Source organism: Rissa tridactyla, chromosome Z (genome assembly GCF_028500815.1).
Source record: "Rissa tridactyla isolate bRisTri1 chromosome Z, bRisTri1.patW.cur.20221130, whole genome shotgun sequence".
Classification (NCBI taxonomy): domain Eukaryota; kingdom Metazoa; phylum Chordata; class Aves; order Charadriiformes; family Laridae; genus Rissa; species Rissa tridactyla.
In genome coordinates this window covers 18,301,441-18,319,216 of record NC_071497.1, presented here as the reverse complement: position 1 = coordinate 18,319,216, position 17,776 = coordinate 18,301,441, and the positions used below count along the sequence as shown (strand labels likewise).

Below are 17,776 nucleotides of genomic sequence, written 5' to 3'. Positions count from 1 at the left end.
AATTCACACAGCGGGACTGGCGATTCAGGCACTTACAGGACACAGTGGTACTACTTACAGGAGCAGCCGCTGCCCAGTAGTAAGTTTGCAGAAAGCAGCTGTAACACAAGAGGGACAGGCTATTAAGGTTTAACCTGCTGCTGCTCTGCTTCCTCAAAATCAAGTGGAAGAAAGTTTATCTCGATTAGGTGTGGAAGGTTGTTTCTCAGTGTGTACTAGACTAACACATTAGTAACAGAGCGAATAGAGTGATTTCTCGCGTTTGTGTGAAACCCTTCTCTACCTAACGACCATCTGGTATACATTAATATCTTCACAAAGCCTTAGCTTTCCATTACGAAGAAGTTCTCTATGTATTTGCAGCATATGTTTCAGGAAATATATATTTTTTTTTTACAGAAAAATGTGTCCCTTAGGCATGTACTTTCTCTAGATTACTGTATTAAGAAGTGTTTTTCTTTAAGTATACTTAAAGGCTTTTCCTTAGAATTCCCCCTTTAAGCACACCTAAAGTGCAAGTGTCTGGACAGAGATATGGGTATATAAATGTATATCAAACACAGGCATAAAATATGATTGCTACTTGGCAAGAGTTTCTTCTCTTTTACCTCCTTATCAAGCTATGGTTAATCGCTTTCTTATGTTGAGTGCAGCACTATTTGTAGGCTGACCAAATATTGTACACATTATTGTGGTTGCTGAATGAGGTATTAACTTGGAGACTGGAACCCCATGAGTGCTGGCACTGTGGTTTAGTCCTTAGGGAAAAGAAGACATGGAAATCTCATAATTTCCTTTTTCTGGCCTGTTCTCTGTCCTGTTATTTCTCTTATTTCTTGGGGATGAGCACAGGAGTTGACAAGCGTAAAATGGTGTAGGGGTGAACGCTTTCATGCTCCAGTGTGTTCTTGCTTCAAGAGGGCGTGTGTCTTCAGTTGCTGGACCTCTACCTGTCCTTTTGGAAACAAGCAGCCCTGCTGCAGGACTGCTGTGGAGCAGGCAGCACGTTTGGATCAGAGTCCATCATCCATCTAACTGTGTGTTACCAATGCTCCCAGCCATGCTGTGGCTTATGGAAACCTTTTAGAAGTGGGTAACGTTTGGCTTCTCTTTAGTATTTGAGTGACATTAAAAGCTCTGTCTTCAACAAAATACAGCCTTTGATTCGCCATGTTAAAGAAAGATGGCTGAGAGAAACCACACTTCCTATCATGAGAGGTAAAAAATAATCCAGTGCCCTTGTCAGTATAAGCCTTCAGCCTGAGGTCCAGAGCTAAACTGTGTTAATGATTAGCCATAGTAACAGAAGGTTGGCTTCATGATGAGAACACAGTGAATTTGACCAAAATTTTCCCTGCTAAGCGTATCAGTACTGGAAGAGTTAGTTGTGTCCAGGTCCTATGCAAAACACAGTCCAAAGTGCTGTCATATATAATCCTGTACAGTAAATCAAAAGGGCTCCTCAAAAATATATAGAGAGGCACAGACATTTTCTTCCTCTAAGACCATTAATATTCAGTAGGAGCTCCTTAAATCATAGCTGCATCTTAATAGATGTTGCAGCTTTTTTGCTGAATTCATCGGTAGTTCAACCTCATGAAGCTGGTGAAAGGGCTGGATAAAACAAAGCACATGGGTGCATCAAAAACCTTGGGAGCATTGGTGGCCAACATTTGGACTTTTGATTGCTGAAGTGGAACCGGGGACCTAGGTTCATCAGCACTCTCTGCACTTCTGAGAGCTGGGGCTAGATGGCTTTAGGAGCCATTTAAAACAGCCTTTTTGAGATGCAGCTTCCAAAAGCTTTATGCTTATCCAGTGACTGTTAAAGTAAACTAGAGAAGCACAGTTTCTACCTGCCTAGCTCTGTGCCTTCTTTGTAAGGCTTTAAATTTGGGCTCCTCGTGTTGCTCTGTCTCTCCCTCAGTGAGTCTCAAATTATTGTTCTGAGCAGTGAAACAACATGGAGGGAAGGAGCAGGGAGAGGGTCCCTGCATGGGCAGTCTGTAGCCTGGTGATTGGACTCCTTTCCAAGGGACTCACATCTGAAGAAGAAAAATTAATATACTGGGCTGTTAAGAAGAAGGGCTGCTGTCAGTCTGTCCAGCGTTATCTGAAGAAAAAGTGTTATCTGCCATCTGTCTGTGAATAATCTGATTCTGTTAGGTTGTGTTTGAGCATGTTTGAAAAACCCCTCTTTTGATGGGCTCTTTCAGGAAAGTTGTTAAGGGGAAATACACCACATCAAATTAACCAGGCCCAGAGTTCCTTCAGTCCTGCTGAAAATAATTCATTTTGGTGCATGTGCCAAAAGGGAACTTTCAGAGATTTGTACAGTTTTGAGGTCAAAATGTTGTGATGTGGATGGAGTTCCGGTGCCCGAAGCCACTGGGAAGTCCAGGTTAGAGCCATCTTCCAGGGACGGTAGACTCCAAGCACTCCAAGCATTTTGGGTGCTGGCGTACTTCTCAGGATCTAGCTGCAAAGGACGTATGAGTCTACAGACATGTCCCTGCCCCAGCCAAACCGCTGTTAAAATTGTGTGGTGTTTCTAGCAGGGCATGTCCTGTGAACGTGCTGTCTGTTGGGGTGTATTTGATAGGCGAGGAGGAGCTCATCAGCCTTGTCCAGGACAACGCTAACAATGTCTAGAGTAAGTTGTAATGGAAAAAAGGCATGTGAGACCTCTGTCCCACAGCTGCTGGTGTCATGGGTTCTTGGGCAGATCTATGTGGTAAGGCTTTGTCCTCACTGTCACCCTGAGTGGAAATGGTGTTCAGTTTCATGCTTATCTCAGAGCCGTTTTGGACGGACGCTCAGGCAGGACCGCTGGCGCAGGTGCAAGGGGGTGCGAACTGCTGATGGGGCCTGCACGTTTCCCACCCGCAGGGTCATGCACACTGGGGCTGGGCAGTCCTTCATTCCCCCGGGGGCAGAGAGACACTGATGTCGCCATCTTGTAGCTCTTCTGGCATTCCCCTTCAGTTTCGGCCATGTCAGAAGTTGTTCCGTTTGAAAGTGTTTTTAAAATTGCTTTTTAACGAAGCCAGTACCGGCCAGCACGGGCCAAGACTTCAGTGTCGGTCAGGCCTGTGTACTGAATCCAGCCATAGGATGCTTGACTCAGACGAAGCCTGCTCACCCCTCTTCCACACGCATTTAGCTCGGTTGAGTAAAAGCACACGACCGCCAGCCCAGCGGCAGCATGGGGCGTGCAGGCACCTCCTCACACCCTGATCTGGAAGGTTCAGATCCCCCTTTCCCCGGGGCCATGCTTTGAAGGACTTTTGAAACGTTGCACAGCCTAAGTCAAGCCCATCACGGATGCAAAGCAGTTGCGTGCATTCCTGAGCGTGGTGAGGGAGCGTGGTAAGTGACTAATGAGACTTGTCTTCCCTACCTGTATTTATAATGTAAACAGGACACTCCAGTTCCCTAGTCCCAAGCACCACCACTTCCGACTCTCGCGCTCAACAGGGTTATGATGGTAGGGGACGCATGCTGGATTGGAAGGATACGCTTGGTTCATCTGAAAATACAGATCCATATGTGGCAGTTTCATCCCATAATCATCAAGACAAGAAGGGTAAGGCCTTGGAAATGACGTCCTGTGGTGAGGAGGGAGGGAGGGGAGGACTAAAGTGTAACTGCTTCCAGCTGGCTCAGAGTAACATGTAATGAAACTCCTGTGCTATAATTAAAAGCTTATCGTAAAGCCTGAAACTAAACAGCCAATCTCAGGCTCAGTCCTAGATAATTCACTGCCTGAGGAAACCACACAAAACAAACAGAAGTGTATGTCTCTGCAGAGTGTGTTGTGCATCTGTACAGGAAGGAGGGAAACAGTGGGGATTTAGCTCTCTTTAAACTTATCTTCCCTGTTCCCCGGCAGAGGAGGATCCGTGGCTTCCCATTGTATTAAGGGTGCACTTTTGTATTGCCTTTTTGTCTGAATTCCCAGGGCAGCACAACAGATCTTGGCTACTTTCACGTTATTTCTGCCTCTCAACAACAGACAGAGATACTGAAGGTCTGCGATAGTTTAACCATTGAAGTAAAGCTGAGAGCAGTCAGAGCCACTGGCCCTAAGTCCTGCTGTCTTCAATGAGACCTGAGCATCAAATACCTTTGAGAGTGGGGGCTGAGGAGGTCATTAGCATATTTTAAAAGATGAGGAGGCGACTGCTGGCAGGAAGAGATCCTGTGTTGCGTTCTTAAAGGACCAAAAGGTTGGGATTTAGGTGTCATTTCAGTGTTCAGCCCTGTGCCAAAGCACACTTGGATCTAATACAAGTGACAGCCCTGTTCTTCGGCCTTCAGTTCCCCTTTGCTATACATAAAGAGAATTAGGCAGAGAATTGCCTAAATTTGCCACTTGAACATGCTTAGAGAGGAAGAAGCTTTTCTCCTGTGTAAGGATGGTGGTGACCCCTCATTCTATCTTGGCCCTCCATCATTCTTCCAGCTCCGTTTAATCTGTGTCTCAAAGAGGTTAAAATGGTTCCTTTGTAAATAGGGGACTTAAGTTCAAATAGCTCCACTGCCTAGAGAGATCTGAGTCCTTGTTATTCTTCTCCAGGGTGTTCTTAGATCCCTTCTTTCAGTCTCCACTCTGTTGAAGATGTTTCGCTCTGCATGGACTAATTAAGTACTCAGTAGGCTAGAAGGAGGATGGGTATGAGCGAAACTCACTTGCTGAGTGGTTAGGGCACTCACCAGGGGCAAGAACACACATGAGCTTCAGTCCTTTCTGCTATGAATACTTGATATAAAACACTTAAAATATTAATTGAAATGTGGATTCCAGTCTCTATTGTTCATGCATTTTACATGAAAAACTCATTAGACAAAAGCATCAGCTGTTCCTGGAGAAGCTACTGGCAACGCCAGACCTGCTGCTTTGCATTGTCTGCCCAAACTAGTAGGTTACTAAATCATATTCCTTCCCCTCCTTCTGACCCAGTGAATCTTGAATTGGCTCCACAGCATTGGCTGTGGAGGCTTTCAGCAGAGGCTGATGAGGACATTACCATTGCAGAACAGTCTTCAGCAGAGCTGGCAAAGGTCCGGACCCAGACTGTGAACTCACTGCCTGTTATTCACAACAGCCCCAGATACACGGTGCCTTCCACAGTCCTGGGATATCCTGGATTTCTCACTGAACTCCCCACGATTGACCTCAAAGAGGCCTTATGGTTCCTAGCCATAAAGGCAATGGGCGTCACCTGGCTGGCTCAGCAGAGACAAAGCCTGAAGCGCTTTTCCAGCGAGAAGGCTGGTCAAATTAGGTAGCAGATGCAGTAAAATTTCCTGAGATGCCACAGCAAACGTTAATCTAGTAGCCTTGGCTTTTAGGCTTGATAGCAGGAAATGGAATATGAAGATTTGAATTCCCTCAGGCAGAGGATGCAAACTTGTCTCCCACTTCACAGCAATTAGCTTTTCCTATAAAAAGGGGGAACTGCCATTTGCTCCTCTTCTTTGAACTGAGTTTTAGAAGTGGTCCCTGTTTGCACAATTTTTATTCAGAGCTTGATCCTGTAGATATTTTGGGAGAATAACTGCAAATCTAAAGCAAGAAAGTGAATTTCTAAAACCTGATCAGGCTTACATGTGAGTTACACACAGAGCTCCTCTGCACCCTGCAGACCTGTGGGCTCCTGAGCCTCAGCAGAGGAAAATTTCAAACGCATAACTTAGGGTGCAAGGGACTGAGAATGCTGAAGACAAAAGCTCAGATTCCTCATTCCTGCTTAAGCCTGGTTTGAGTTATCGTCCTCATTTAATTCCTCAGCCCTTGCCCTTCAGCTGTAGAAGGGCAATTCAGAAAAAGTGATTTCTGGGTATCACCTATGTAGAGGAGGGAAGGCAGATAAACCTGCATGCCCTTCTAAAGATGGCATGTGATTTACCTAGCACTCCTCTTTCCTCAATAGCAATAGATCAGGGATAATGCTGACAGCCAAAACATACGGCTTTTTTCTTTTTCTGTCCAGTCTGTTAGTAACACCTGATACCCAAAATGCTTGAGGTGAGAGGGCATTTCTTAGAAAATCCAGTGTTCCCTCATCTGAAAGTAAGTGCTATCTTTCTCTCCTCCACGCTGAGAGGAGGGGACGTCGTTAAGCAGATTCAATGAGGAAGGGAGGAAGAGAGCCTTGAACCCAGCTCTTCTGCTGGCGTCAGTTGGGGGAGCAGTGTCAGAAACCACGGATAGTGGAAGATCTGGCCCTTTATGTACCCAGAGGAATGCGGAGACGTGTATGCATTTTAATGGCACTGTTTGTTATGTGTGGGTCCCTATGTCACAAATCTTTTGCGAAGCAATGTTTAATAGATGGAAAGCCAGCTCTTAAAAGCATCTTGTATGCCAGTAGCAGCTTTCAGAAGAGCATGCAGTGAAAATATTAATAAATGTATAGCTTTTGGATTCTAATCATTTTCGCTTCAGTTCACTGACTGATGAGGTGGCTTACATTCAATAGTTCCCTCCCCAGGGAGTGATGGTTACCAAAGAGCCTTATTAGCACTTGACAGGGTCATTTAAATATCATGCATTCTTTGGTGCCTAATTATGAATATTGACAAAGCTGGAAGCAGTCTACACGCAATCAAAACAATGGCGGCAGAGGTGACCGCATGGTTGTTTACCATTACCATCTACTTGTGTGGTGTTACTCCTTGCCTTGCCCAGTCAGAGCCGGTTGGCTCCAAAATTACTATTGATTTGTTGTTTTAAAAGGGCAATGGAAAGAGTTCTTACACAAAATTAAATCAGAAAATGTTACGCTTACTATCCTTTTATCAAGATTTTGTTTTCGACTTTTGCTGTGATTTCTTTTACTTTCACACATTCACAAAGAAAAAGTATTCCTTTTTTTTTAACATTTTCTCTTTGTGTTGCAAGGTGCTTTGTGTTGTTCTTCATTGGTTGTGTCTAATCCTTTGGACCGTGTTTTATTTCTTTTCCTGTGCCCATAAATGGCTCCTTACTGGTTGTACTAATTGTACAGAATCCACTTGCTGCTTTTTTTTCTGTAACACGGGTGCTTTGATGATGTCACATCCATCCATATGCTTCACTTTTAATTCAGTGCAGGCATCTTGGGGAATATCTGTGGGGGTGTGAAGAGGGGGTTCTTTAAAAGGGTTGAATCATGGGAATGTGACATTTGTATGCCACAGCTTTAGTAGCTAAATATACTCTGGGATTGTTGTTTCTGAGCTACATCATATTTCTTGCCAAGATGAAAATGTGTAGTGCAACCCATGGAGTGGGAACTATGCATTGCCATCCCAGTGGCATTTTCATTTTGGCCATTAGGGAATCTGCCCTTCCTATTGCAGAACAAAAAAAAACAAGAAACAAAACAAAAAAAATCAGCTCTGATTGGGCAAATGGCACCCCTCTTTCCTCTTCTCCTCCGTCTCCTCCCCAGACAAAAAAAAAGAAAAAGAAAAAAAACATGTTCTAGAGTATGTTTACATTTTGTTTCCTTTCTTGCTGTGTTTTAGTGTTAATTTAATTGTGTGTTTCTCACCTTTTTCGAAACAGTTTCCCTAACCTCACCGTCTAACCTTCCCCCCTGCTGCCATTGTACTTGGTCTCCCTCCCTCCGCAGTCGTGAAGCTCCTCCTGTGGAGCGCTCCAAGGCTTTACCCTCTGTACCCCAGTAGTGCCGTAGCGCTGTGTCTCTCTGTAATCGTCCTACTAACGAAGGGGGGAGTAGACACGTATGCTCGTAGAGAGGCCTATGTGAAGAAAACAAAGTTATTTTCTTCAGAAGTAGCTGGCCTTGCCCCTCATTACCCTGCTGCCCTTTTTGCTGCCTCCTGTCCTTCCTGCCGCCCTTCAGAAATGCCTCATGCTTTTCAAGTCCTGGGTTCATTAGCACAAATGCAGCCAACTGCTCAGCTTTCTCACTTGCTCCCTAAATGCCTGGAGCCTGCCTTTTAATCACAGTTTTGATAAATTGGTTGCAAATTCAGCTTACAGTTTCATGGTTCTGCTACAGCTTCTTCTCCACAGCATTGAGGTGGACGTGGCTGAGCTGGGCACTGAATGATGAAAGTGTAGCGTTGCTGCTAGGAGGCTTAATGTTTGTATTCTTACTTGTCTCAACACTCATTAAGTGAAGATTATGAGGTGGTATCTTCTTTCCTTAACAAGCCTTTTTTCGATATCCATGTAACAATGGTAGAAAGCTGATTAGAAGTAGGATGTGATGGACACAGTTTACAGATTTGCTGCTGTATTTGGATGTCAAGAATGCTCCTGTAGATACAGTATCTGCTAACACCTATTATTTTATAGACTGTAGAATCTATGTGACTGTTAATAATAACTGCAGTCCTTCCTCTGGTACAGAATTAGACATCATTAGCAAGTCAACTCTTCTATTTGGAGAAGGCTATGCTATTGGGGAGCCCAAGGGCTGTTCATTTCAAAACCTGACTCCAGAAGATATTTTATATTGTACACAAGTGGCAGTGTTACTAAATTTTACTGTGATTATCGCTACTTGAAAGATTTGCCAAATGCTGACAATGCTTGTCTCCAGAGAGTCTGCAAATGTTCAGGCAGATTCTGCTGCAGTGAGACAGAATTATATGAAACTTCAGGTACAGTTATGATAAAGAATGTAAAGTGCTGATTTAACAAGATACTTTACAAGTAGACATGAAATGAGAGAAAAAAAAATCTGTGGCAAAGCAAAGCTTCGGACTCTTTTTTACATAAATTAAACAACCAGTGTTCATCAGGGGAGGGCTGGGGTTTGCACCAGGAAGTACATTTGCAGAGTATGTTTTTACACAAAAATATTGTTGTATGCCAGTATGTGCAAGGATCTAAAAGACTCAAAGCACTTCTTATCAGAGGAAGCAGGGAGAAGTTTTTTGTTACCTTGCTGGCATTTTGTAATAATTCAGGAGAAGATTTAAAGTGACACAAAATTTGTCAAAACTTATCTTTTGAGTCTGTGTTTGCAGGTCGGAGGGGGAGGGCTTGGATTTTCAAGGTGAAGCAAATACTCTGTATTTGATCCATATCATTGTCCTGGCGTTGTCAGAAAGAACTGACTAAAAACAAAAGTGTTAGGCTAATGGGAGAAGGAGTTGCACCATAGTCAGTTCTGCCTGGATGGGGCTCGGGAAGAGCTATTAACTCAAAGCATGTGTGCCTGGGAGGAAGCTACACAAACATTGCTATTCTTTCCTCGTCTCAAACCATTGTACGCACAAACATAAAGCAGATTGCAAGTACTTTACAGTTCACTAACAGTTTCAAGTGCTGAGGAAACAATGAAGATCTAATCAGACCAGATTCTTTGCTTACTATACTTTTAAGTCTTTTTCCCCCCGCAGTCTGGTAAAAGAGTGCTGTGAGAAAGGGAGTAGGGAAGTTGCCCTGATTCTGTCTATGATTCTGTAGCATTTGGCTGAGATTTGAAGTGAGAGGTGTGGTTACTCGGAGCTGTAGTGCTTCACAAAGGGATTTCACCTACACAAGACAAGATGACACGGGACTTAGTTTAAACTTTTATAGATCCACATCTAGATTAAAACCTACTTACTTTTCCCATTAGGATTTAAACAGAGGTTGGTTGGATGAGTCTATGCTAGACAAAGCCCTATAGATATTTTTTTTCTAAAATGTTTTGAGATTAATTAGCATCAGTTTACTGTAAACATCCCTGTTTCTAGAGGGGGGACTTACTAATGTTTGTCACGTATACTAGCTACTTGGGCAAAATACTAAAAACATCTTTTTTTTTTTCACAAACAACCAACCAACCCTATGTATGTCTAGAATGCCTCTTACAAGCAACTTATCCAGAAGCTGAATGTCTCAGAGACTAATCACGGCATACCTGCTGTGGAGCACTGTTTTAGCTCTGTGTCAGATAAATACCAGAAAGCCATTGTTAGTGGTTCAATGGGACCAAATTTCTCACCAGAGTTTTTAATGGCCAAATATACCTGTGTCACCAGACCAGGCTAATAACTTGCAAACATGCCAGGAGATTGACGACCTCGCCACGCTGGAGTCTCTGGTAGCCAGTGACATGCACCAGAGGGCTGTGCAGTCAGGATTAAGGGAACACACCAAGCTTGTCCAGAGGAATGACACCGATCCTTCCTCTGGTCTGTCTTGCATGTACAAGCTCTCTGCTCCCAGGGCTAGAGACAGCTAGTCATCTTCGATTGCATCCTCAAGTTCAAACAGTGGGAGTAGAAAACTAGATGCTAATTAATAAAATGGAAATGGTATATAAGATTGATGCAAGACAAATGCTGGAAGGATGTTTCTGACAACAGACTTTCTTCAAACTTGTTTTCATTATGTTTTTGTAAGTTTCTACGAGAACAAGAGCAAAGAGACAGAAAGGAGAAAAGGTATGCAGAAAAGATGACAGAAATTAAGCCTCTGGCCAGGGCCGAATCTTTAAGACAATTTTAATAAAAAATGGGGATTGTAATTGAATACAGGGCAGTGATTTAGTGTGTCTTCTCTGTGACTAAATCTTCATTTCAAACCTTGCATGAAAAGCCCCAGATCATTTAGTCACAGATTTTCTATAGTAACCTTCTGAAAGTGCAAGGAGAGGAACTGCGAAAGATAGGCAAGGATGAGGGAATCAAAATAATGGAAGGGTTATATTACAACACACACGAACTGGCTGTGCCACACCTAAAGAAATGCCTGCACTTCCACACTGGCATGAACTTAAAATTTTCAGAAATCAAAATGTTTGTACATTTCACTAACAGTACAGATTCCAGACTTAACTAGCAGAAGAGGAAGCGTGAGTAGCAAGATTAGAACCAAGATTAGAACCAAGGGCCATTTGCTATTTAGTAGCCAAAAAAAGACGTCATAGGTAATAGAAGAGCTTGTGTCAACGTGCAACCCATGGTTATGAAAATTATCAACAGAGCTTTTCTGTCCCCAGATTACCAGATCCTACAAATAAAAGGGTGAAGTTTAAAATAGAGCTCATCAGCTGGGGATAAAACCAAGAGCTCATCAACTGGGGATTAAGGGGATAAAACCAGGCCCACTGGTAATGAACCTGAGTGTCAAGGGCCAAAGATGGGGGTGAAATCAGTAGCCCAGGTCAAGTGCATCTACGCTAATGCACGTAGCATGGGCAACAAACAGGATGAGCTTGAAGCCATTGTGCGGCAGGACAACTACGACATAGTCGCCATCACAGAAACGTGGTGGGATGATGGTCATGACTGGAATGCTGCAATGAGTGGCTATAAGCTCTTCAGAAGGAATAGGCAAGGAAGGAGGGGGGGGTGGGGTGTGGCTCTGTACATTAGGGAGTTGTTTGACTCTATAGAGATAGACTCCAGTGATGAAGAAGTCGAGTGTTTATGGGTAAGGGTGAAAGGGAAGGCTGACAAAGGTGATTTTGTGCTGGGAGTCTGCTATAGACCACCCAACCAGGATGAGCAGGTTGATGAGGTATTCTATAAGCGGCTGGCTGCAGTCTCGCAAACGCCAGCCCTTGTTCTAGTTGGGGACTTCAACTTACCAGACGTCTGCTGGAAATATAACACAGCAGAGAGCAGGCAGGCTAGGAGGTTCCTTGAGTGTATGGAGGATAACTTCCTGACACAAATGGTAGGTGAGCCTACCAGGAGAGGTGCCTTGCTAGACCTACTGTTCACAAACAAAGAAGGGCTAGTGGGGGACGTGGAGGTCGGAGGCCGTCTTGGGCTTAGTGACCATGAAATGGTTAAGTTTTCCATCCATAGTGAGGTAAGGAAGGGGGTTAACAAAACCTCCATCTTGGACTTCCGGTGCGCAGACTTTAGCCTGTTCAGAACCCTGGTTGGGAGAGTCCCGTGGGAGGTAGTCCTGAGAGACAAAGGAGCCCAGGAAGGCTGGACGCTCTTCAAGAGGGAAATCCTAAAGGCCCAGGGGCAGGCTGTCCCCATGAGGCGCAAAATTAAAGGGCGGGGAAAATGGCCGGCCTGGATGAACAAAGAGCTCTTGATGGGACTTAAGGAAAAAAGGAAGGTTTACCACCTTTGGAAGAGGGGACAGGCAACTCAGGAAGAGTACAGAGATCGTGTTAGGTCATACAGAGAAAAAATCAGGAAGGCAAAAGGCCAGCTGGAACTCAACCTGGCAATTAATATAAGGGACAACAAAAAAAGTTTCTATAAATACATCAACAAAAAGAGAGTGACAGAGAATGTCCATCCCTTACTGGATGCAGGGGGAAACCTTGCAACCAAGGACGAGGAGAAGGCTGAGATACTTAATGCCTTCTTTGCCTCTGTCTTTAATAGTCAGACCAGCTATCCCCAGGGTGTTCAGCTTCTTGGGCTGGAAGATAAGAATGGAGAACAGAACAACTCCCCTGTAATCCAGGAGGAAGTAGTTAATGATTTGCTTATGCACCTGGACACGCATAAGTCTATGGGGCCGGATGGGATTCACCCAAAGGTTCTCAGGGAGCTGGCAGGAGAGCTCACCAAGCCTCTCTCCATCATTTATCAACAATCCTGGTCAACAGGAGAGGTACCAGATGACTGGAGGGTGGACAATGTGACGCCCATCTACAAGAAGGGCCGGAAGGAGGATCCCGGAAACTACAGGCCTGTCAGCCTGACCTCGGTACCAGGAAAAATCATGGAGAGGATCATCCTGAGTGAGCTCTCAAGGCAAGTGCAGGGCAGCCAAGGGATCAGGGCCAGCCAGCATGGGTTTATGAAAGGGAGGTCCTGCCTGACCAACTTGATCTCTTTCTATGACCATGTGACCCGCTTTCTCGATGAGGGGAAGGCTGTGGATGTTGTCTACCTGGACTTTGGTAAGGCCTTCGACACCGTCCCCCACGGCATTCTCCTGGAGAAACTGGAGAATCATGGCATAGACAAGTGTACCCTCCACTGGATAAAAAACTGGCTGGATGGCCGTGCCCAGAGAGTTGGGATTAATGGAGCAAAATCTGGTTGGCAGCCGGTCATCAGTGGTGTCCCTCAGGGCTCAGTTTTGGGGCCAGTCTTGTTCAATATCTTTATTGATGATCTAGTCAAGGGGATTGAATGCACCCTCAGTAAGTTTGCAGATGACACCAAACTAGGTGGGAGTGTTGATCTGCTTGAGGGTCGGAAGGCTTTACAGAGGGATCTAGACAGGTTGGATCAATGGGCCAAGGCCAATGGGATGAGGTTTAATAAGGCCAAGTGCCGGGTCCTGCATTTTGGTCACAACAACCCCGGGCAACGCTACAGGCTCGGGGCTGCGTGGCTGGAAAGCTGCCCAGCAGAAAAGGACCTGGGAGTGTTAGTGGACAGCCGGCTTAACATGAGCCAGCAGTGTGCCCAGGTGGCCAAGAAGGCCAATAGCATCCTGGCTTGTATCAGGAATAGCGTGGCCAGCAGGAGCAGGGAAGTCATTGTGCCTCTGTACTCGGCACTGGTGAGGCCTCACCTCGAGTACTGTGTTCAGTTTTGGGCCCCTCACTACAGGAAAGACATTGAAGTGCTGGAGCATGTCCAGAGGAGAGCCACCAAGCTGGTGAGGGGTCTGGAGAACAAGTCCTATGAGGAGAGGCTGAGGGAACTGGGCATGTTTAGTTTGGAGAAGCGGAGGCTGAGGGGAGACCTCATTGCCCTCTACAACCACCTGAAAGGAAACTGTAGAGAGGCAGGGGTTGGCCTCTTCTCCCAAGGGATTAACGACAGGACCAGAGGAAATGGTATGAAGCTGCGGCAAGGGAGATTTAGATTAGATATTAGGAAGAATTACTTTACTGAAAGAGTGGTCAGGCACTGGAACAGCCTGCCCAGGGAGGTGGTGGAGTCACCATCCCTGGAGGTATTTAAGAAACGTGTAGACATGGCTCTTCAGGGCATGCTCTAGTGCCCAAGATTATTGGTTTGTGGTGGGGTGTTGTGTGTGGGGTTGTGGGTGTGGAGTTTAGTAGGTGGGTACTTTTTGTGTGGTTTTTTTTTTTTTTTATGTGGTTGGACTCTATGATCTCAGAGGTCCCTTCCAACCACTAAGATTCTGTGATTCTGTAACTGTCAAATGTGGCTGCAGGAAACAGCAGGTATCCTTGACCTGTAATTGTCCGCCTGCATAGATTTAAAGTCAGGCTATCCATTTCCAGGCTGCAATGAGCAGTAGAAGCTTGTCTTACTAAAACAGGGGAAAACTGTCATTGCCCCAGGACCTTGATCTGCTTTTTCAATAAAAGAGGCCACGTCTAATTTGTCAAGGCAGCTGCTCAGGGTTCAGGGTATTAGAGCTATTGTGTGGTGGACTAGATCCCCAGCTGCATTCATCCACGGTCACCCGGTGAGGACAGCTCAGTGGAGGAACGCAGACTGCCCCGTGCTCTTGTTTGACCCTTGCAGCACTGACATATTTATCAGGAGCTGGGAATTCTCTGTAGGGTATGCTGGCCCCACGGGGCCGCTGCTCTCTCTGGAAATAACAAGGCATAATTGGTGGACAGGATGTTAAGTAACACCCCGTTTTGTTTTTGTGGCATTTATATTGAGTATAGGGGGACATTGTGCCATACAAAGATGCTGAATTGGGAGGGCAACCTAACCCTTTAGATAAGAGATTCCTGAAACGGCTTTGAAATTTGAAGGGATTTGGGAGCAGAAAATCTAGTAGCTGAAAGACAGTTAAAGCACCTTTTGGTGTTGAGTTAATGCCAGTGTACAATTCAAATGTCAATATGCTGTTAAAGATATTTGAATAATTCATTTTTCTCATATAGGATATGCCTAGTTTCAATAATTCTATTAATCAATAAGTAAGTTGTCCTGTAGTAATTTTACAACAACCTAAACGTTGACAGTCCTGGTTCAGGGCACTTTTAATATGATCTGTGGACTGTGAACTGTTTAATTACATGCCTCTGTACAAAACGTTACCTAGGTTCTTCTTATATAGATAGCCTTCTAGTGAATGGTATCAACATCACTTTCAGTACATAGGAAGGATCCTGACTGATTCTTTTCCTTTTTTTCTTAGTTTTTTTCCTAAGATTGTATAAAAGGCAAGCTTAATTCTTTATGTCAGGATGGGCTGGTGCTTACTGATTAACAGCATGCAGTTAATTAAAAAAAGAAAAACTTGGAAAGGGCATAATTTAGATTGTGCCATGTTAATTTTATTGAACATTCAATACCGATTAACAAATGTTGTCATATTTGGAAAGTCGTCGTTCCTATGAATATCCTTAGTTTAGTCAGGTGTTTCAGCAGGTGTTACTTCGAGCTCTTTAATAGTCACTTAGTGAGACACTATCATCTCTGGTATCCAATTACTGTTGCTATGACTTTTGCTAGATTTTAATCATGTGTTCTAAGATTTTCCGTGCCAGTAGCTGAAAAGGAGGATAGGGAAAAATATGTTGTTATTCTCATGTTACAAAAAAAAGAGTCTTACGGGCATTTTATTGAGAAGTTTTGAAGCAGATAGTGCAAATTTACTGTTATATCAAAAATGTGCATCCTGACATCCCCATGAGGAAAAAAAGATCTTCATTGGCCAAGCTGTAAATTTTTGAAAAATCTCAGTCCCTCATACCCAGAAAAGACTTGTCACAATTAGGCAACTAAATACACAGACAACTCCGTGTACATTGAGCATTGGTGCTTTGACTGGTAAGCAGTTTAACCACCAGCTGATAGTCTGACAGCCCTCCCTGCCCCAACAGGTCGGAATAAATCACAGTCCCTGCTGAAGTAGATTTTAACAGCTCCATCGGCATTAGAAGAGCTTAGGGCAGTTTATAGAGAGGTTGCTCAGGAAGCATTAAGAGGCATTTCTGGCACAGCTGTACAATACAGCAAACATTTGGAAATAGCTAACAGCACATTCATCACCAACTTTGTGTTGGCCGCAAAGAATACCTGTAATATGCTGAAATAGTGAGTCCCAGCAGATAGCCTCCAGACCAGTTCCAGCCTCCCACGTCTACAAAGTGGTTAGCCCTGGATATTAAACTGTAGTTCTCCCACCAGCAAAAAAAAAAGACTGCTATCTTCTGTGAAATAAAATGTCAGATGAAGGTGCAGCTTGATAGCATTGTCACAACTGGGCATAAACTAGACAGTTCTTTCATATGCCCAACAAGGATTTTTTTAATTGGAAAATAACACCAGCTGCATGCTGTCAATAATATGCCATCTTGTTCATGCTCCATCCCATCTTACCCACAATTGTGATAGAAAATAAAAGAACAGCTGTTAAAAAAAAAGGAGGGGGGAGGAAGCAGGCACATTTTTAAAGCCCTACAAAGCTACTGTTATTCACTATCATGTTCCTGTAGAAAGAAACAGAGGGGGGTTTTTGGAGAGCCTGAAAGATCTGCCATTACTAAATAAACAGTACCAGTGCAGACAGGGAATTTAAGCATGCACAGAAACACCTCCTGAGCAGCAGCACACTGAAGCCTTCATTAAAATAATTCCAAAAGTCTTTTGAGAAGCACCTATTTTCCAGGTGTTTCCTTATCCTTTAAATCAGAAAACGATACTGAGTTCTGTTTGGAAGTAAGCAGGGTGAGCGAGACAGAAGCCATAACGCTGGGTAAATCCTGAGCACTGCTTGTTTGTAAAGAAGCCAACAGAAGTGGTCTTGCCATGTGGTGTAGAAAAGGCCGTCGGTAGTTTCTTTGAGCCTGTGGTCAGCGCTGGAGGAATTTAATTCCTGCTGCCAGCTTGTAGCTCCCATCAAACAGTTCAACAATTCTCCGTGTGTACTCATTGCTGAATGCATCCCAATCAGAGGCTCTCAGAGGAGGGGTGCCCTCTGTTCCCTCTTCTTCCCACTCTCCCCACTGGAGCTCTTGCATTCACCACAGAGCCTGCCCAGAGGTTTGGGCAATCACGGTCCATAATAAAGAACATAAAGAGCACTGCTCTTTTTTTTTTTTTTTTTGCAGATAGCATTCGGCTTTATCTCTACAAAACACTAGTCTCTATTCAGTGTCTTAAAGAGGTCTTACAGTCCTACAACACTTTATATGCTTTTTGTCTAAACACGACTAAGCTACAGGCAATGCCCTGAGGCACTCATCCAGTACAACCAATCCAATTAATTTTCTTTACCCAGGGGGATTTGTATATCTCAGTGTACAGTTCTCACTCATTGAACTGAATTACTAATATCAAATCAGTGGGTACTTTCATATACCCAGCATTGAGACCTGGAAAGACAATACAGTTTATCTCTACTTGCTCGTGGCAAGATAACTTGACAACATCAGCTGTGCTTCCACAAAAGGTTTGGTCTCACCTACGCTGTATTTAGAAAGGAGGAAACAGAATAAATATATTTATTTAATTATTATTTAATATATTAATGCTGAGAGAAAAAAGATTGTGGTAAAATTTGTTAGGGTCCCAATGCTAGGGAAAAAATGAGGCTTTAACCTCTCACATGGAAATTTGTGTATCTGTAGACCAGTAAGCATATCTTGAGAACTAGTCTACAGGTATGAGAAAAGCCAGTCATGTACCTTGTTATAGCACCTACCTTCATGTTGATTAACTCGCTGTGCAAGCTGCCTGGTTTGCCTACAGCAGTGGAAAATACTGCCTTAAAGGAAGAGCATGAGCAGAAGCTGGACATACACTACCGTAAATGCAGAAAACAGAGATTTGATCCAGTACCAGAACTGAGTGGAAAGCTGGGGGAGTAGTTGTATTGCAGAAACACCGCTGCTGGTGAGATGCGTGATAAAGCAAATATACAGGTACATCTGTCTGGCCTGCTGCTGGACAG

At 44.1% G+C, this 17,776-nt stretch overlaps 1 protein-coding gene across 7 annotated transcripts in view; it reads left to right on the top strand.

Moving 5' to 3' along the window:
• Window positions 1–17,776, top strand: part of SEMA6A (semaphorin 6A) — a 120,224-nt gene that overhangs the window by 87,550 nt on the left and 14,898 nt on the right. For 5 of the 7 annotated variants that reach the window (XM_054185062.1, XM_054185060.1, XM_054185064.1 and 2 more), the window contains one exon: window positions 3,422–3,586. The exons of the other annotated variants lie outside the window; for them this stretch is intronic. In XM_054185062.1, coding sequence (XP_054041037.1) covers window positions 3,422–3,586 — 165 coding nt within the window. The remainder of the gene's footprint in view (window positions 1–3,421; window positions 3,587–17,776) is intronic. 7 annotated transcript variants of the gene reach the window in all.